We start from the raw sequence: 21,132 nt of genomic DNA, 5'->3' as shown, positions 1-21,132 counted from the left end.
TCCATTTTCTGTATTACCAGACAGCCTCCAGTATATATAACATTTCCTCTGCCTGAAAAAACGAGAAGAGTTTTAAAGCAATGATATAAGTGAGTACTGAACCGCATTCCAGTCTCGGCCATGACGTCTTTGATAGTTGGATTGAATAAATACCTAATAGCACAGCTGCCCTCCTCATCTGGAAAAGCATTGCCTGGCGTGGCTAAATGTCTCTGTCCATCCAGAAGGACATATTTGCAGTGGTCATACACTGAGTTCTTTCAAAGGTAGCCCCATTCTAGAAAACTTGGATTTTTGAGAGCTCGCTTCAGACAGAGCATTTAAAGAAGGAACCCTCTCCAAGGGGGAAGACTCTTGTTTAGCCACCAGATCAAAGGAAAAGAGAGATTTTGCACATCTGTGCAGCTGCTGCTTTTTTTTTTTTTTCTTTTTGCTTTTCTTTTTTAGAGCACATCCACACAAGTTTGTTTGAAGGGAGCTCAGGCGTGGAAACCGCGGCAGAGCGGAGCCGAGGCCACGGCGCCACCATCAGACATTGCTCTGTTGCAGCAACAGAGTCCTCAGTTCTCTTTCCCGCTGATCCTCCTGCCTGTACTTCTCCTCCAGCTTCTGCTTCTCTGAGTCCGCGCAGTAAAACGTGCAGTCGGGGCTCTTCCGGATCTGCTCGAACTGACTGAAGTCGGCCACATACTTCCCGTTTTTGGAGAGGGAGACCACAGGCACAAACTCAAAACCCCAGTAGATCTCCTCGGGGATGTACGAGGTGCGGCTCTGGCAGACAGCACTGGTGGACTCTACGGTGGCATTGAGGAGGACCACGAGCTCGAAGTCCTTCTCCTTCAGGTTTTGGGGTGTGAGATCTCTCAGGGGGCTGGTCTCATCCAGCACGTGGTAGAACGTCAAGGGCAAAATGAGGAAGGGGCTCTCCGAAGAGGAGTCCACGTGGAATTTGACGGTGGCCTGATTGAGGAGGATCCGCTCCCCCTCCTTGGTGACATGGGTCTGGAGGAGCTTGCCAGAGAGCTGGCATTGGATGAGGAGACTCTTCCGCATGTTGGCCACCTGGATCACCAAGCACAGCTTCCCATTCTGCTTGGTGATGACAGCGCAGTGGCTAAATTTGATGGTCTCTGCCCGCTTTTTGGGTCTGGCGATTTTGGCCAGGAAGGTGCCCGTGATGAAGATCTCAATCAAGGTCGTGATGACCAGCTGAGCCACCAACAGGAATATGGCATGAGGGCATTCCTCCGTGATAGAGCGGACGCCATAGCCGATGGTTGTCTGGGACTCCAGGGAGAAGAGAAACGCACCCGTGAGAGAGTCCACTTTCAGGATGCAGGGGGTGTGATTTGAAACGGGCTCGCTCGCCTCCAAGTCCCCGTGAATGAACGCGATAGCGTAGTAGATCACTCCAAAAAGGAACCAGGTCATCACGAACGTGGCAGCAAACAGGGTGAGTTTGTACCTCCACTTCATGTCGATCACAGTTGTCCACAGGTCTTGAAGGTAGAGTAAGTATATGCCATCCACTTTGTCAATTCTCACATTGCTGTGTCCGCTCTTGGACATGACCCGGGGTCTGTGGGACTTGAGTCCAGCTCTGGCTGTGTGCTTCACCAGGGGAGCACTGGACATGCTGAGGTGCATTGGGTCCATCCGCCGGCTCTTGGGGCCACCTAAGGAAATGACAAAGAGGGACGTATTATTATGGTTACAGGTGGTAGACGTCCAGGAAATAGAATTAGGAAATCCATGAGACCTAAGTATGAATGCCTATGGACATACGCAGGACAGGAAACTTCTGAAGGCAAGACCGATCCATTTGAACTTGAGGAAGTGAGAGGCATTGACCCTGAAGACCAGCCAACCTGGCTGAAGCGCTGACTCTCCGGTTCGTGTGCTCTGGGAGCCAGGATAAGCTATTTAAACCCCTCTGGACCTCAGCTCTCTAATCTGTAAAATGAGAGCAAAGCCTATGTTTCAGGGGGTTTGTGATGGTTAACAGAGACAATGGCTAGAAAGTGCCAAAAAAGAGCCTTGCCTGTTAAAAAAAGATGCTAATCTTCCCTTTGTGATATCATACTTGGACAAGCATCTACCCCACGGAGTGTTATGAATATTTATGTCTATTCAGGTATCATAGGTTTCCCGTTTTAAAAAATTTAAAAATAAATTGATTGAGCATAGGGTCAGTATGGCTATAACTAAAATTTACCATCCATAAGATAGGTTTTTAGTTATTTATTTTTTTTGAAAGAGGTAAAAGGAGGGAGAAAGTGAGAGAAACATGGATATGAGAAAGAAACATTGATCAGTTGCCTCTCATACACATACCAACCAGGGACTGAACCCACAGCCTAGGCATGTGCCCTGAACGGGAGTTGAACCGGTTGCCTTTAAGTTTCTGGGGTGACACCCACCCAACTGAGAGAGCCACACCAGCCAGAGCCGTAAGATAGTTCTTGATAAGCGATGGAGACTACTAACACAAATTTTGTACACTTGGACAGTGCTGATAAAAATTTTTATACTTACCCTTTTGCATGACATTTACCATAATAGCAATTTATTTTGCCCCTAATCCAATGAATAATTTAGAATGCATGGCCTCTCCTAGCCTTGATTACATTGGAAAAGACTAAGTTATCAAAAACCTCAAACAAACACAGAGTGAATAATTAAGCATGATTAATGGCTTAATGGGTACTCTGGTTATTCTTAGGAGTCCTGTCAGCACACCCGATTAGGTCTGCTGTTTAGGAATGGCACACAGATCCTGCCTTACTTCTTCACGACTAAGTCAGACCAGCACAGGGATGCATTTGAAAGAGTTAACGAACAAGTAAGCAAGCACAGACTTTGGGGAGGGCTGCCGGGCAGACCTACCAGGAACGAGGGCCAGGCTCCCACGCTGGCTCACAGACAGGGACAAGCTGGGCATGAGGCCACCCAGCATCTTATAGTACCTGCCTGGTGACTGAGATAAGTGGCCCCTTTATTCCTTGAAAAGATAATGGGAGTGATTAGAGGGAACTCTACCTGGTTGGCATGGTTTTCCTTTCCCCTACCTCACAGGCATTTAAGAAATTTTTTAAACTTCCCCCTCTTCGACAGAACCGCTGTGCAGCGACCTGTGATTCATGCAATAGGCTTTGCTGTTCAAGCAGCGTTACCTCAATTAGGAATTTTGAAAACAATCCTCTGGGCAAATCTCTTCAAGGAAAGTGAAACCGTGTCCTTTACGGGCTGCCACTTGAGGATGCGGGGGATCTGTTGGGCTCCTTAATTTTCCTGTTACTGGATCAAGAGTGTGCCATTTACTGAATATCCCCTGAAATGATCTTTTTTTTTTTTCTTGGGAAGGAAACTCACTTTTTTATTTTCATTGCAAAGAAGGGCCGTAAGTTACTCAGAATTTTACTCATTGAAACCTATTCTACTTATTTTGGTATCGGGGTGAAAGAAAAGCACAGGGCCCTGGCTGGGTGGCTCAGTCGGTGGGAGCGTCGTCCTGGACACCAAAAGGTGAGTTCGAGTCCCAGTCAGAGCATATACCCAGGTTGCAGGTTTGATCCCTGGTCAGGATGCGTACGGGAGGCAACCAATCGGTGTTTCTCTCTCACATTGATGTTTCTCTCTCTTCCCAAAAAACCCTCAAAAAATCAATAAATATATCCCTGGGTTAAAAAAAATTAAAGAGAAGGGCAGGATATAACTGATGCGCACGGGTCTTGTCGGACCACCAGCGGCACTTGCCAGGGACCAAGAGGAGAGGGACAGGGTGACAGTTGGAAGCCATGCTGGCACGCCCCATGCGGAGTCAAGCTCAGGACTCCAGATGCCAAAGACAAGTAGCTGCATGCACTTAAAAAAAAAGAAGAAAACCTGCCAGGGAAAGTGCATGCCATGCAATCCACCGAAATAACAACAGAGGCTTAAGTGTTTGAATGTGAGAGACACAGATGTCCTGTGGGCGTGAGCACCGCCCCGGGCCCTGCGGCTGTCAGCTTCTGCACGGTCGGCCCTGGTCGCATGCAGGCAGCGCTACGAGGCCTCTGTTCTAACCTCTCTCGGAGGGGCAGCGGGCCAGCCCGGGGGGCGCCGCTTGCGGTCCTCCTCCTGTTTCTGCATGGCTGGTGTTGGCATTAACGGCACAAATAGTGCCTCCTACCTATCAGAGTCGGGTGAGCAGAGTGCGGGAAGAAGGCCCAGGGCCTGTGGGTGGGCCTCGGGCCTAGCGTCTCCCCGTCTCTCCGTGGAGGAGAGCGCTGGTGGACAGCTCTCCAAGGATAACACCTCCTCCCTCCCTCTCAGCACCCTGTGCCCTCAGTTTACTACCTGGTCACTTACTCAGCAGGTCAGAAGCCGTCTTCTTCAAGGCAGGTGGACCGTCCCGGCTCCCCTTCGCCCACCTGGCTACCATGGGGTTCTGCTATCACCTGAAAGAGAGAGGGACGCGTGGGGTTCACAGGTGTTTACAAAGCAACTGGCCCAGTGGAAATGACCCTTAACAGTTCCCCCCAGGCCCAGAGCCCTGGCATTTATTTCCAAGCCCTGGTAATCTGGCATGGTGCCAGAATAAAGGCTCAAGGAGCATTTTAAGGACTAAATTGAAGCCCTCACTATGGAATCCCCACCCTCTGGAGGGAGTTCAATCACCAACTAGCCTGGCAAGAGGGCTCACCCACCCCCATTGAGGCCCACTGTCAACTGACCGACAAACAGGAGGCAGGAAGGGGAAGTGCAGCGGAAGTAAACAGTGAGAATTGGAAGGGAAGAGTCTAGAATATTTTTACCGCCTGTGGAAATGCATTATTATTGTTGAGTCACAGACTGTTAGAGTTGAAAGGGTTGTCAAAACTGAGGCATCTAACACACATTTTTCAAACATGGTGACAGAGACCTGGGAGGCTGGGACGACTTAACGTTCCTCACAGAGATGGCTCGTGGCAGAAAGAACGAGGCCCACAGTCTGCCCAGGCCAGGCCAGAGCGCTGCCACCTTGACCTCCAGAGTTTAATGTGACCTGTGCACAGCCAACAGGTCCTTTTACAGTTCTTTCTAAGCGGCTGCATCCTAAGCTACACACACGTGGGCACACACGCCAACACGCATTTTTATCTGTCTAACCCATAGAAGCATATGTACACTTCACACTTTTTTCCTAATCCACCAATGATTGTAAATAATTACAAGAATTATGCTTATCATTTAAGGAGTCTCAATTTCAACCTACACAGCCTCTTCTACACTTGATTCTCCCGGGGTGTTTGTATGTTTGGCAAACAGTCTCTTCCTTTGTCATCGCTTTATTATCACATACACTTTTATCACACTCTTAATTTATAGCATTTTATTCCTCAGCAGACTTCTTTGGTGATATTCCTTTCATTGTCGACAGACACTCTTATTTCATATAATTTTATGTTGCTGCCTTTTTTTCCTCTGGCGATTCTGCAGTCTGCCTCGGCTCCAATTCCAAAAGGTTAAGGTAAAATAAGTCTACGAAAAGCTAAGGATGGGGCAGTGATAAAAGATATTCCCTGCTGTTTTCCCCCCTCCCAATCCCACAAATAAGCAAAATTCCATAAAAACCATTAGTAGTTTCTTTAGGCTTTGCATTAATTTCTGCAGTTTGCATTATATTGTTCAACATGTGCGTTAGGAATGCAGTTCTTAGAATTGCAATGTGTTTATTGAAGTCCTTGACATTATTAAATGCAGTGATCAATATTACTCCCCGCCAACAAAATGCACGTGGCATGAATCCTTTAACGCTTATGTGGTATAGCATTTGTTCTCTGGAGAAAAAGGAAAGAAGGACCCATTTTGGAAACAACTGGACAGTAGCCACGCTGAAAACGGTAGTCAGGCTGTGTGGGGTGCTACGCTCTCGGAGGTGGGAACAAAATGAAGGGAATGGAAAAAATGGAAAGCAAGTTACCACCGTCCTCCTCAGGGAGGAACAGAATTCTGTCCCAAAAAAGGGGCCTTTTTAAGGACGGGTGATCAAAGAAATCAACCAGAGTGAGCTGGAACACACTCTCCTGTCAGGGAGAAATGAACCGTAAACGTCCAGAAAGCCACTGGGCAATTAGAAGAAATACAGGTGCAAATAATAAGCATGAGTATTGTCAGAATAGAGCCAGAAGGGGTCCAAAGTGGGAAAGATGCCGATGGATAATAACAAGGGCACTAACAAAATAATGCAATCAAGGCTCAAGTAATCACAAAGCTCCAGATCAATGATAACCATCATCATCATCATCAGAAATGACACTACAGGTCATGTGCCAACCATGGCACTAAGTGTTTTCCATGCGCGAACTTAACCTTCACACCAACCTTGTGAGGCAAGCATAGTCATTATCCCCGGCGGAGGGGACCGAGGCACAGACAAGCTCAGTAACTCACCCAGATTCTCAACAGCGGGCACGTGATGGCAGAGGCTCTAGCAAGCTCCTGGGCCCGCGCCGGCTGCAACCCCCGCCCCCACCCCCGGCTCAGGTGCTCACACTGGGGCGGCCTCAGAACCACCAGGAAGGCTCCGAGTTTCTGATCCAGTGAGTCTGGGGTGGAGCTCAAGAATTTGCATGTCTGACAAATTCCCAGGGGATGCTGCGGCTCCGGGAACACACATCGAGAATCTCCAGGCTGCGATACGCAGATCGAAGGCTATCGGCAGCGCCCCCCCGCCCCCACTCCCCCTGAGCGTTCTAGAACAACACTGCTGCACATGGGCCTTGGAAACAGCTCTTTATTCGTTTTCAGAATGTCCAATCTACACCATCTTCATAGATGAATGCCAACCACCCACCGGGCCAACGTTAAGTATTAACTTTTTAAGTATTAAAGATTTTTTTTTCCCTAGTTAGTACCACACTGACACTTTCTAAACCCTGAGAGCTCGGTGGAGTCAAATTTTGGAAGTTTTCAATTAGTCTGTTCTGCGGAAAACTTCATTCTGTGTGCCAGCGTGGGGGAACAAAATATCTGCATCTCCAGAAAAAATAGGTAATAGAAACCTGGGGAGGCAGGAGGATCCCGAACCTGGAGCTTCTCAGGCCTCAAGTGAAGTCATCCCAGGTGCCTTCAAATGGGGCGTTGGAGGGAACAGAGGAGCGGGACCTGGATCGAACTGTAACTTGGGATTTCTGGGCTCAAATTAGAGCCTGAGGGGCTCTGACTTAATGCTCTAGCAAAGCAGCTTCCTGTTTGTAAGAAAAGTTGCTTGAAAAGCTTTCTCGTATGCCATCTATTCCTGACAAAACAATTTTTTGGTGATTTAAAAAAAAACAAAATTTGCTATCAATCCAAAATACATGGATTAAATTTCCCATTAAGGGTACACAGGTTTAAATATTAAGTAGAAAAAGAAATGGTTGACGAGAGGTACTTGGGGTTCACTGAACTCAGAAGGCTTGAGAGTAATTGAAAATAAACTCAGTGAGGCTTAGCTGTCCTCCCTTTGGACCCTGTAACTTCGGCCGCACAGGCACGAGGGCCCCTTGCCATTGGCCCGCTGCCCTTCCTCCCTGCGCCACGGGCCAGGCCAGGGTTCGCTTCAGCGGCCGCTGTGACTGTTCTCCAGCCACCCCTTGACTTCGTCCATGTCAGATGAGGACGTGGATGGTTTGCCCAGGTGGCCTCCGGAATGAACGCGCTCACTGAGGCAGGACGTGGGGGCCCAAGTCGCCTCTCAGCAGATCCCAAAGGGCAGCCCTTCGGTGCTTACCTGCTGGGGAAATTACTCTTTCCTTATGCAAGCCTTTTATTTCCCTCGGGCCATGGAGGGCGGAGGGTGGCTGGAGGGTGACAGCTTCTGGGATCGGTCACCGTTCTCCATGACGGTCCTGCCAGTGTCATGGAGAGGGAGCACCACCTGAGATTGCGGCACATTCCCAACCTCGTTCCTTCTGTCCTGATGAGCTGTGTTTCGAAGAGATGACCTGGGGCCTGTTGGTAGAGCCGTGGTCGCTGTTGTTGTCATGGTTGACGGTGGCTGCCAGTTACTGGCTGCCAGGCTCTGTTGGGTCTGTTTGCCCTCCCGGGGCTGGTCCTTGTGGGCGAGTGTGTCTTCACCCTTTAGTGTCCAATGTGGCCATGTGACCGCTTTGGCCAATGGAATGTGAGCCTTCACTTTACCTCATGAAGAAAGTCTTTTCTCCATGCTCCCAAGGAGGACGCTAAGATTAGAGAGATTTGATAATTCACACATGTTCATGAAGGCAACCCATGGAAGCCCACGTCGGCAAATCAGACCTGTCTGTCCCTAGAGCTGTGCTGCTGTCTCGCCACTGTCCTCAGGTTCACTCACGGAGGGCACCTCTTCGCATGTCATGCAACACAGCCTGAGCTCCTGCTCATTACGTGTTCGTGTCCCTTACTGAGAAGTGGCTGTCATTGAGTCCGTGCGTATCCTGTGCCAGGCCGTACAGACGTGCCATGTAGTGACTGAGTTCTCATGTGGACACACTGCTGTCGTTCCTGCCTTCCAGGTTCAGAAACCATGATGCAGCATAGCACCTGAGTCCGGAGCGCTTGCTTTTCACCCCCATACCCCTAGTTCTTTACGTTCAGAAAGCATTCAAGTCGCCTGGGGGCCTTGAAATATGCACAGCGAGGAGCCACCACGAGTGTCCGATTCAGGGGTCTCGAGAGGAGCTTGAGAGTCTGCATTTCTACTAAGTCCCCATGGGATGCTGATGCTGACAGTCTGGAGACCACACTTCCCGAGTATGCGCCACACTATTCGCCTCTTAACGAGTTATATAGACTATGCGGGGCATTCACAGGCACATAAACTGGGTTGTCTGAAAGTTCAGGCTCATTGCCTGGACACAAGGGAGACAGAACAGAAGCCCAGGGGGTTAAACAGACAACCATGGTGGCTGCCGGGTGGGTTTCTAGGTCACCGGGAGAAGTGTCCCAGGGGACAGAAGATCAGGCACACTGGCTTGGGGGGAATAAATGAGAATTTCTGGGAGAAGGAAAGCAAGCCATTGAAAAGAGCTCTGAAGTGCCTACTGCAACGGTGAGTACCCTCCTAGGAAACGTGGGAGGCCGAGGGGAGAGCCTGGACTCCGGAGCGGAGAGCGCCGAAGCCGGGAGGACCTCCGCCGTCTTCTTGCTCAGCCTCCCCCACGTGTTGGCATTCACAGGCGTCCCCCAGGTAAAGTGACCTAGGATCAGATGCCTGTGGGCAGCTTTACCTGCCAAAGCCCTAAACACCTCCCTGTCTGCGCTGACTGCACCCACTGGAGATTCACACCCCACAGTTGTATGTCTCAGGCTCCGAGAAGCCCTGCAGCAGAGGCACCTGCTTCCGCACCTGGTGTTCATCTGAGCTCTGGGAGGACTTTGAAGAGGACCAGTCTGGTCTAAGCGGCACTTTATATTTGGGGGGGAAAGGATCAAAAAGAGAGTGATTTGTTCAAGGTCACTAAGCCAATGGCAAGGTCAACCTGTTTCATAGGCAGATACCGCTCTCGGTTGTCACGAAATACTCTGAGATGGGCTCCCCCTCTCGCTGGACCCTGCAGACAGACGGGGCCGCGTAGACAAGGAGGACCGCCCCCCGCCCCGCCCCCGCCGAGTGCGGCAGCAGCATCGCTGGACGTTCACTAGAAATGCCAGTTCTCAGGCCCCGCACTTGAGCTACTGAACCAAAATCTCTTCATGCTGCCCCACAACCTGTGTCTTACAAAGAACCCAGCTTCCCAGAGGCTCCTGTGGCTAGTGGCCTGTGATGGCTTGGTGCATCGGCAAGGTCTCTCTTTTGCCCTATTATCCACTGGAAAAGCAACAAGTCCCCCTTTCAAAACAAACCCCACATTTTTGCATCGCCTGGGAGCGTCTAATGATCCAATTTGCCTCTGTGGTCAAATATTTAGCCTTTTTTCCTATGTTTCCATTCCGTTATTATTGTTTTGAATTCCATAAGTACTAAAAAAAAAAAATCCCTTTCCATCACTAAATGTGGTCTGCATAGTTCTACCCTTTACTCCTTAGTGCAGTCTTTTTTAATTTTTTTCATTCCATAGAACGTCAACCTTCTCCACTCGGCAAAGACATGTTTAAACAGATCCCGGGTTCAACGGGAGACTCATTTTCCATTTTCCATGGCAAAGAATCTGAGCGCAGGAATAAGTCAGAGGTATCATTTGCTGAATATTTTTGTAAAGACAGTTTAATTTCAGGCCCTTTATTTGCAAGCGAGTTGGCTAACCCAAATAAAACATTATACATCTGTCTGTTGTTACGAGTGACCAACTTCAGCTGAACGTTATTACTTAATAACAGCTAACTTTCCTATAGAGCAAGAATGTGTAGCAGCTGACGAGCACATGGAAATTTCCTTTGGTTTACCACGTTTGGCCTCTCTGTGCTCCAACATGTGAAGAACTTGGTAATAAGCATATTCCTCCCTCTAATCACAGCGTGGCTTGGACATGCATTGTTGTGAGGTGACTGGTAAAACAGGAAAATTTATGTCTGAGGGGGAAAATAAAACACAAGACGAACTGGATTGCGTTAGCCTCCCGAATGCACTGCCCCCAACTTTCTCTTCAGGGAAGGGATTTCTTTAACTAGCTCCCAGGACGCCGCCTGGGTTTGTGCACAAGCCGCCCAGGGACAGTAGCTTGCCACTGTCCTGCTTAGATGAGGAGGAGGAAACACAGCGCGCTCGAGCCTGTCCGATGTCACCTGCAAAAAGGCAGAACGGGAGGCATCTGTGTTTGCAGACCGTCCTCCTAGGGACACAAGGAGTTTGAGTAGCACATTCCACTTAGCGAGACGTCCAACTGGTCTTGGCTGGAGCATTCAAAAAGGAAGACAAAAACGGGAAGCAAGCAAGCATGTCGTGTTCTGTCCCTCTCGTCGTGGCCCTGGAAAGTTGCTTGAGACAGATCACTGATTTTTCACAAGGCGTTATGATATGATTTGCAGCATCTCAAACCGATTTTCCCTTATAAGCCTCCCGCTCACTAAGACAGCGAATGCACCACCTATAAGCACTCACATTGCCGCACATTCACGATATTATCTACAAGGATGCAAACACAGACACATAGAAAGAGTATCACATTGTGGACATACGTACCGACTTCAGGCTGGCTTGTTTTTCTGGCTTCATTCTATTTTTTTCTTCTGTTTAAAATGAATTTGGAACTGTTGGTCTCTAGTGACTGATGATTAATGGACTTCGGTGTGATTCACCTGGATATGAGGGTTGAATTCTCCTTGGTGATTTCTATGCTCATTATTATCATAATTGGACTCTCCTCCCAGAAAAAGGAAATTATGACTTTTGCTTGATTTTGAACCAAGTTATTTAACGACGGGACGAGTGTCAACAAGTTTTGAAACTCAGCCTCACTGTCAGTCTAAACTTTGACCACATTGCTCTGATACAGAAACTGGATATCCCAGGGTCTCAGGCGAACACAGTGAATACCAGAATTCTTGGATTGTGGTCAATTTGCTTTTAGGACTGGCAGTATTTCTGAGTTGTCTGCTTGTCCCAAAGTTGAAAACATAGACTCTTGTGATCGTTGAGTGATAATAAGAAAAATCCAGACTTCAAAATACTTTTCTTCATATCCAATCAAAGTCTGAGACCTTTGGGAGCACTAACATCCATCAGTAAACAGTGTAAAAAATCGTGTTCTAGCCATCTGTAGTTAATTATCTAGAGGACTATTGGCCCAATTTTGGTGTTTTTAGGGTTGCTAAGTAAAATACAAGATGCCCAGTTAAGACTAATTTTCAGATGGACAACAACTAATTATCTAGTACCAGTATGTCCCCTGCAGTATTCAATATAAACATATCGTAGAAATTAAATTCACCTACAGATATAAAGAAGTACTGTATTTTTTTTTTTATTTACTAAATCCAGCATCCCTAGGGAAGAGCAAATTTATGCTCGAGAGTAGCTCAGAAGATCAAAAAACTTAGAGACCAAGTTTGATGTACAGACATTCTTAGAAGAACAGCAACCCAGGTTTCCTCAGTAGTAGGAATGCTGACAACAGATACAGCCACCGCGAGAGGACGGGGCAGCCGTTTCATGCACCCAGGCGTCGGGAAGCCCAGTAAGCTAGTCTCGTTTAAGTATTTCAGCCTGGGGCATCGCAACCATTCTCGGGCTGTGGTCATTTTCGGCAGTCTGCTAAGGTGCCTGATTGCCTTTTCAGAATCTGTTTAAGTAGATGAAAATAAAACAACTGTGATTACAAAAGACACCAATCATTTTCAAAAGCACTCATTAAAATATTTTTAAAAACCAAAATTGTGCCTTTTGTCGAGCGTTCACTGGGAAGAGCGAGCAGCCTGAAGGTGTGGTGAGCAGAAGTGCTAAAGCTCTCTGGAGCAGCTGCCCCTCAAGAGTCCTGTGATTTCTGTGACGACGACATCACTGCTGGGGGCCGCTGCGGTGGCAGTGTGTCACACACCCAGACGAACGCAAGTAGAAGGTTTACTCAAAGGTGGTTGAAGAAAATGGCTTCTACTGTTTGCCGTCCAAGGTCACAGGTCCTCTCGAATGTCACCCGTGATCTCTCTGGGCTCCGCGGACCTGGGTTTCAATCCTGCCCTGAATGCGGCTTCCAGGTGCCATCACCCTGAAGACGTCACAGAAATCAGCCAACCTAGGGAACTCTTCGTGGCCAGTTTCCCTGTAGACACCCTCCTGACATTTTTAACAATCAGCCTTCCAGCTACCATTTCTTCTGAAAGAGCAGCGGGAACGTGTCCCAGTTAGGAGCACAGTTAGTTAGTTCCCTGTCCCCCCTGCCCCAACCTCAGCCCATGGACGTCGCCACGTGCACTGGACTGAGCAGAGATCGTCACCCTGGGGCTTTGTAGAGCTGCCCTGGGGAGACATGCCATGGCTCCTGCTCTGGAAATCATGGTACAGTTTCTCCTGACATGGAAACAAAGGAGGAAACAGCTCAGACACACATACAACCTCATCTTTACAACCTTACGTGTTGCGTTTGTCAGAATCGGGAAGCTAGAATTTTGCTGTTAACTTACTATTCAGTCACATGCAAATTTCAGTGACCACGGTTTCATCGCAGCCCTTACTGGGAAACAGAAGGCTTGCCCACCTAGAGAATTTCATCACTCAGACAACACTCCCCTCCACCCATCATCCAGGGTAGATCCCGAACACCTTCGCAAGGCAAGAGACCCTTGCAAGGCCTGGCTCCCCCTCCTCTTCAGCCTTTCTGCATCAGGACTTAGCCTGGGTGTGGACTGGCCTTTTCCCGCACCTCTCCCTGCTTTCCCCAAACTTCTCCTCTCCCCTTCTCCACTAACCCACCTATCCTGCAAAAGTCAGGTGGAATATGACCTCTTCTGTCCCTCACCTAAATTCAACACTGTGTCAGAGGCAGCGTAGTGTAAAAGTTAAGAGCACAGGGTCCTGCTCCTATTCATAGCTGTGCGACTTTGAACAACTTAACCCCTTGGAGACTTGGTTTCCTCCTTTGCAAATAGCGAGAGTAATAATTCCTGTGCATGGCAGGGTCACATGAGGTTAAAATATATAAAGCACTGTAAGTAAAGCTCCAACTGCTCACACTCATTCTTCTATGAGTTAGCTGTTAGCATTATGTGTTTATACATGAAACAAAACACTCAACATAGAACTTACAAAAGGAAATTAGACTCGCCACAGATGAGAGCAGAGGGGTTGTAATGTGATTACAGAAAATTCTTGTAAAACAACAAGTACCTGTGTTCTCCACATGGCAATGTTTATAAATATATGGTTCAAGAAAATGCATATGTTGGGAAAAAAAAAAAAAACGCTTGAAGACATTTTAGCAACACTTATCCATTCCCTTGTGCACCAAGAGTTTGTCGAGCACCTGCTCTGTGCTCAGCACCGTGCGGGGCATGGCGCCCCAGCGGTGAAGGAGGCCGGTGTGGCCCTTGCTTGATGTGGCCTTTGCTTTCCTGTAGCTCACAACAGAGCAGGGAGGGCAGGATGAAGTAAACCGTTAGATGAGTTACCTAAAGACGGCTGTGGGGAGAATTAGGGAGAAAGTGAAGGATGGGCGAGAGAACAGAGCATGGAGAGTATACCGTGCCCTCCCTGGTTGGCGGTTCCAGGACGTCTTTCCTTGGGGGGGTGGCAGTGAGGTGGACACGTACGGAATGACGTGGCTGGTGAGGAGGCCAGCTAGGAGAGAGAACGATGGGTGTTCTGGGCACAGGGACCCATAGCTTTTGCAAAGGCACCGAGCTCGCGAGCGTACCGAGTTTTGAGGAGGGCAGTGTGGCGGGAGGAGGAAGTGGGGGGTCAGGCAGGAGCGCAGGGCACAGCCACACCCTGCAGGGCCAGGTGGGTTCCTTGAGGACCGTGTCCCTTCATCTTAGGAAAAGAAACACCTCGCAGTTCCTATCATGAAAAGATAGGGTCAGCCTCGCGTCTCGAGGTCATTGCCTTTGACCCAGCAGGAGAAGGGTCGGAAAGCAGTGAGCGCAGACGCTGAAAATCTGGCTGACGGGCACTTCGGGCACGTGCGTCTGAATGGCTGCTGCCAGGACAGGGGCTGTGCCTGCGGACTTAGGGCAGCGAGGTGCACTGTGTCCCCATCCCAGCCAGAGTCAAAGGGCGCCTCTAGTGGGTGAGCGCTGGGACGAGGGCGGACAGGCAGACAAGGTTGCAAAGATGACCCCTGACATCCCTGCCTGGAAATGAGGTGGCCGGGATGGGCGGTGGTTTACTGATCCAAAAGATGTTGGATCTTCCTCTGTAATTTAAAAATCATTCTTATGTTATCAGATAGCCCACTGTTCAAATGTCTGGATGGTCTATCTATCGGTTTGGACCTCGCTTGGTGCTTAATGTCAATGCGGGAGGGCCAGCCTGCGGGGTGAGGTTTGAGGAGGTGCGCAGGGTTGCCTGGGACACCTAAGCAGAGACGAGCCCTGGGTCTGATGTGTCTGATGTTTGAGAGAGGGCTGGCCGGGAGGTCCGCCTGTCCTGTTAGTCTGCAAATGGGATTTGAGGCACCTAAGCAGATGACATTCTCTTAGACATAGAGCGGGGCCAGCCCCTGGGCCAGCAGAGTGGGGGCACTGGAAGATGGGACCCAGAAGGGGCCACGGGCCCAAGAAACACAGCTTGTCACTGATCAGAGGTTGTACACACCGTGCCAGCCTTCCCCGTGGACAAGCGCGTGGAGACAAAGGGCTTTGGTCACGGCGTCTGACACAGGCGTTCGGCACAGCTTTTCTGGTGGCGATTGGACAAGGTATACCCCAAGTTCAAAGCGATTTATACTCCTTGACCCAGTACGTGTATGTCTAAAAATGAGTAAGAAACATGCACCAGGATTATGCGTACACCTGTTCTCTACATTAGTTATTATATTAAAACATTTAAACCTACCTAGATCACCAACAACCTAGGAAGGATTTTAAATTCATAAACTATTTATAAGCTGAAATATTATATAGTCTTTTAAAATCATGGCAAAGCTAAACATGGTAAGTTAAATAAAAAGGAATCCAATAAAGCTGAATATTCAGTGCAATCACTCTGGTTCTCTGTCTAGGTAGGATTAAAATGAAATAAATGCCTCTAAAATGTGAACAGCAGTTATCTCTTCAAAGAAAAACAAAATTAGGAAGGTTTTTCAATCAGATTTTCCATTTTTATGCCATTAATCTGAAAATTCAATTTCCCTAGCACAGAGCAGCCCCAAACATTCCAGATTTTACTGTAAACGAGAATTACTTACTCTGCTCCACTGAGAAGCTTTCCACACACGGCCGTGGCCAAGCCGTATGAAATGACTCCCCCGGAGAGACGTTTTGATTGTGCAAATCCAGGGCTCAGTGAGGGTGCGGGGTTATTATTCTGTGTCAGCACGAGGCTTCATGTCATTGCCCAAGTTCGATGAGTTTGCGCTTCACCCAGAAGGAGCGCTGAGCAAGCGGGTTTCCTGCCCAGAGCCCGTGCTCAGACAGGTCCCTGCATCCTGCGTCCCTTCCCTGTCTCCTGTGCCTGACAAACTCATATTCGCCCTGAAGGCCCAGTTCAAAAGTCCCCTCCCCCAGCTTCAGGGAAGAGGCCTCCTCTCACTCCCCGCTTCTGTCTTCTGCACATTGTCCGCACCTCACAGTAAAACTGAAGATGTAGCTGTAGTGATCTGTCTCGAAACTTCTTGTTCTCTTTAAACAAAGCTCTGCGGTTGGGTGTCCAGTTCCTCTTTCCACCCTGATGCCAACACCAGGCCTGACACATGGTAGAGACTTGACGTTTGAGGGTGAAATAGGGCTGGGAGAGGCGCCACTCCAGCGAATGCGGAGCTGTCCCGGTTTAGCAGCGGGCGGCGCTCATTTGAAGATATGGAATGCGATGGTCTTGGTCAGAGAGGGAGCCAGTTCAAAAGTAGGCATGTGGCGGGGATGAGGAGGGGTCCGTATGTGTCACTGACTTGAATGGCTGAGTGAGAAATAAAGGTTTAGACCTCCTATTTGGATTCACGGCACGAAGAATATCCTACAATATTCTACGTTGAAGGAAAAAAAGGCTTTACATTTCTCAGACTGACCAAACTTATAAGCACTTGGGGTATCACATACTCCATTTAGCCCAACAAGTTACTTGCTAAGTGTGTTTTGTCTTCCGCGAGGCCTTCGGCCCTCCTAAGAACAGGCATCTCTGATGTGTTGGACCACAGTGATCCAGGAGAGCACAGCCAGCAAGTGGTAGTGACAGAGTTGTTCAAGTGTAGCTTTGACTTCATCCTCCTAAATGTTTATATTTTGTGCATATTTTAAAATGCCCATAATATATTAGTACAGCACACAAAAAGTGTGTATTGTGCACGGATATCTCAGCGTGTGAGCGTGTGCGTGCATGTGTGTGTGGGCGTGTTTGGAGGGGGACTGTAGAAGTTTGAATTCATCCTTTTAGGCCAGAGCTTATTAGTAGGATCCATGGGATCCTATTAAAATGCAGATTCCAACTCAGAGGGTCCAGGCTGAGTTCTGAGAATCTGAGCTTCCAACAGGCTCCCAGGAGAGACGAAGCCGGGGCTGGAGGAGGCTACACTGCAGGTCGCAATGAGCCTTTTGCCGCCACGGTTCCTCGTCTGAACCGCAGCACGGGACACAGACAGCCTTGGGGACAGGCCTGATCTCTCCCACAGAGTGGCCCTAGCCAGCTCCACCTGAGATGCTGGGAGCGTAGGTAACCCCTCCAAGGCAAGGAAGACGTGAGGGCGCTAAGGCTGATTTCTCTCCCAGCACCCTGTCGAGAAGGGGCCTCTGAGTAGCTTGCAGGGCACGCAGCTTTAACTATGGGAGAAAGTTCAAGATCACTAGCTGACTTTATTATTATTTTTTAAAGCACTGTTTATAAATCACCTCACAGTATTACGAAGAGCCCTGTAGTCAGCAGTTCTTTGCCAGTGTTTGGCTTCTACCTGGAAACTTCCTTTGTGAGAAGCGTCGCTGGAAACCTAGGTCTTAGCCACTCCCGGCTGTCACAGTTCCTTCGATGCTAATGTTCAGGGGGAGGTGCAAGTCAGAAGTTTCTCGCTGGTGTGAGCCGCCTCCACGCACCCTCACCCTGATGGGACATGCTGTTGGGAGTCAATGGGTCACAAATGCTCCTTGACCAAAGGAGGAGGAGGAAATGAAACACACTCTCATAGTCCTCCACGAAGGTTTGTGAGTGAGCGCTCACACGTGTGCACATGCATGTTGATGAATAAAATGATTCTCTTAATTCACAAAATCTACCCAGCAAGGCATGTTTGTACATCCTAGCACAACTTTCCAAAGGCTCCTTTGGTCTAATTTGAACCGTATGCCTTAGCCTAATTTCTGAGCCAGTTTGTGCTATGCAAGAGTGGCTGTAAATACGTTTTCGAGTATCTCCATCTTCTAGACTGTGTAACTAGTATCAATGAAGAACGACATATGACTGAATCAGAAAGATGCTTCCTCTGAATCTAGGTCCACGGTCCACACCAAGATAACATAGCCCAGCAGGACTCAGCCTCTAACCACCTTGTCATTTAAGCAATGTCACAAGTTCCTGTTTAACAAACCAAATGGAGAGGATGGAAGAGGAAATTCCAAGGGGCCGTTAATTGGCCACCTGAGGTGAGTTGGCCCCTGATTGAAGCCTAGTTGGCTAGTTCTTAGTGTTCTATCCTGGATTTATCTTCACCCCTATTTTCAGCCAAGAGATCCAATGGTCAGGGTGTGAGGTTGGGAAGGAGACCCTGGTTGAGAGACCTCAGTGGTGTCCTCTTGTATGTTCTGTGTCACCTCCTGTTTCCTCTTGATCTTTAGTAATAAAACTCATGAAATGGCAAAGCCAAAGTACCTGTTTGGGTTGTGTGGCGAGAGACGAGGAGTTTGGCTAAGAAGGGAATACCTTGGGTCATGAGCCAAGCTTTGGGGAACAGAACCGACGGGTGTAGAGAAGAATTTTGAGGAGGAAAGAAATGTCACTCCACTTCTGTTTCCTCAGTGGCCGTGTGGTGACTCTTCAGCCCATGGGAATAAGTCCTTCCCGACCATTGCATTCCATCAGAGTCACTGACAGCTCAGCCAGCGGGCACATTTTAGTCCTCCTCTTATTTGACACGTCATAGTATTTCAGACTGTTGCTACGGTCTTCTCCCAACATCTCCCCATGCTTCTGGCTCCTTCTCATCGCCGTTTTAGACACCTCCTCTTCTTCCAGTCCTCCCAATGGTATTTTTCCCAAGTCCCCATACCCCAAACTGTTTTGTTCTCACTGAACACACACTCCCGTATCCACCCACACAGTGGCAGAACGCTACCTTCAGAAAGCCTAGACCTTGGGCCTCCATCACAGGTTTCTCTTCTCACTGCCAGACCAACAGTCGAGGCATAGTTTAGGGTCTCCCCTGGGATGGCTCGCAGCCTGGCTTCATTATCCACTGCCCAGGCCACCTCCCCTCCTCGGTAGCCCCTCAGACGCTTAAAGATACTGAGCACCCCTCGTTTATCTCAACGTCCCTTGATACCGCCCCCTCTCCCTTCGCTCTAGCCCTGCCTCAGTTGAGATGCATGTCCTTTCTGCAGTGACCGCAACAGCCTCATCATCAGGTCCCTCTCTCGTCACCCTCCTCTGAAGCAGTCCCCACCGTGTGGCCTTAGGGGTCTCCCCACCCCGCTCCTCAGCTGCCCGGCTCAGTGGCCCCATTACCTACAGACCAAAGCCTTAGCCCTCGACCTTATGAACATGGCATGTGAGCTCCTTCAGGAGCTCACCCCAACTGCCTTTGAGCCTTGGCCCCAGCCACTCCACACACAGCCTGCTACCTGCTGAGTGGCCCGCAGTGACCCAAATGGACTGGTGCTCCAGTGACTGGCTCGATGCCTTCTAACATACCCAGCATCTGCTGGAAGGTCCTCCCCCTCTCTTCACCTGCCTCCTCCTATCTTCCGAGACACTGCCCATTCCAGGTGAGTTCTCTCCCTGTTCCTACGGGTTAAGTGTTTTCCCTGTGTGCTCCCCTGGGCTCCTGCCTCCCAGAGTACTTATCTCCATGCAGTGGGATTGCTTGTTTACTTGTCTAGCTCTAATTTCAATAGCAATTGTCAGATTCACAACTACCATTCATTGGGAATGGACACCTGACCAGCACTGTGTTGGCAGTTCACATACTCAACTCCAAACTCCAGAGTACTGGTGAACCCTGGCAAAAATAAATAAATGGAGGCTCAGATAAGTTAGCCTAAGGTTATACAACCAGTCAGTAGTGGTGACAATCTTTAAATCCTGGTTTATCTGACCCAAAAGCCTGCTCTTTATCCATCAAGCCCCATTGCCTCTTATTGAAATGGAACTTAGCACATCTCATCTTGTATATGACAATGCCTAGGTTCTACCAGGGGCTTTGAGTTTGTGTTTGCAAATGAGTGAATAAATGAATGAATGAAAGCAAAAGGAGCTTGCAATCTTCCAGTTCTGGAAAGCAGCCTTGGGTCTCAAAAAGAATGCACCTACATATGGGTGTATCAATGAGCTATCACTGTTCTACAATACACGTAAATTTTTACTGGTGAAGACACAGGTGGTGTCATGCCTGCAAGTCAGTGTTCCTGACAGTGAATCAGGGTTGTGCTGCCCTGTTTGCAACCCTCACCCCAAACCTGCCCCTGTTCCTGTATTATTTATTTCCATGTGTGGTTCTGTGATTGCACAAGCTAGACACTTAAGTCGGCCTCTTTCTCCCTCCCATTTTAACCACGGCCATATGGTGTTTGGTGTTATCTCCTAGGTCATTCTTGCCTCTATCCTCTGCTCCCCTGCCCTTTCGTGGCTACCACTCACTGCATCCCTGGTTTGTTCTTGACCCCTCTCCAATCTGACTACCTTTTAAAGCCAATCTCCCTAAATGCAAATAGAACCTTTCAACAGTGAGAACTTGTTTATGTCCGTTCCCTGTGTCCTCCCTCAAACCATTCTTCATTTCTTGCATGATGTCGTCTAAACTGTTTGCCCAGTGTCTCCATCTTCCAGGCTCTGGTCCCATCTATGGATGTTCCCCTCTCCGTCATCCACGCTTCAGCGATGATGAGCTGCTTCCACTTCTGCACACACTGCATGTCCCTGCCCCCACATGTTTCTGCCCACCCTTCCTCCCCACATCTCCCCTGCCTGGAAAGACCACCCTAGTACCAGAGCCTTTGGTGCCCCTGTGGTTCTTCCCATGGCTAACTCCTCCCACAGCCGGTTCTTTTAAGACCCCAACTCTCCCTTATCATTAAAGTATAACATCACTACACTTCACACAGCGTTATGATTTTCGCTTAATGTATCTGTGTGCCTTCCCTATGGCAAGTTCTCTGAGGTCAGGGATTGGGCTATGTTCATCTTTATTCCCACAATAATACAATTCCTGGCATACATTTAACAGGAGATGCTCAAAAAAAAGTTTTAATGACTCAAACTCATTACTGTATAAATGAGTCAACAAATGAATCAAAAATGGATTAAGAATCAATCCATAAATTAAAACCTGTGAGAGGTTTTAACACATTTATCATTGCATGTGACACTTTCTGAATTGCTTTTTTGAGCTGGTTTCTATTTGCACATTGTTCCCCCTCTGTGGG

General features: G+C 48.7%; 1 protein-coding gene across 1 annotated transcript in view; it reads right to left on the bottom strand.

Annotated features, from left to right (window-relative positions):
• Window positions 1-528: 528 nt before the first annotated feature.
• KCNJ15 (potassium inwardly rectifying channel subfamily J member 15) overlaps window positions 529-21,132 on the bottom strand; it is a 40,036-nt gene continuing 19,432 nt past the window's right edge. The window contains exons 2-3 of the mRNA XM_054576127.1: window positions 4,351-4,439; window positions 529-1,676 (exon numbers count right to left, since the gene is read on the bottom strand). Coding sequence (XP_054432102.1) covers window positions 529-1,676; window positions 4,351-4,423 — 1,221 coding nt within the window. The 5' untranslated portion in view covers window positions 4,424-4,439. The remainder of the gene's footprint in view (window positions 1,677-4,350; window positions 4,440-21,132) is intronic.

This window comes from Pteronotus mesoamericanus, unplaced genomic scaffold (assembly GCF_021234165.1).
Source record: "Pteronotus mesoamericanus isolate MK-2021 breed Mesoamerican mustached bat unplaced genomic scaffold, CSHL_Meso_final contig_116, whole genome shotgun sequence".
NCBI classification, from domain to species: Eukaryota; Metazoa; Chordata; class Mammalia; order Chiroptera; family Mormoopidae; genus Pteronotus; species Pteronotus mesoamericanus.
The sequence above is the reverse complement of the archived record's forward strand: the minus strand, read 5'-3'. Positions and strand labels throughout refer to the sequence as shown.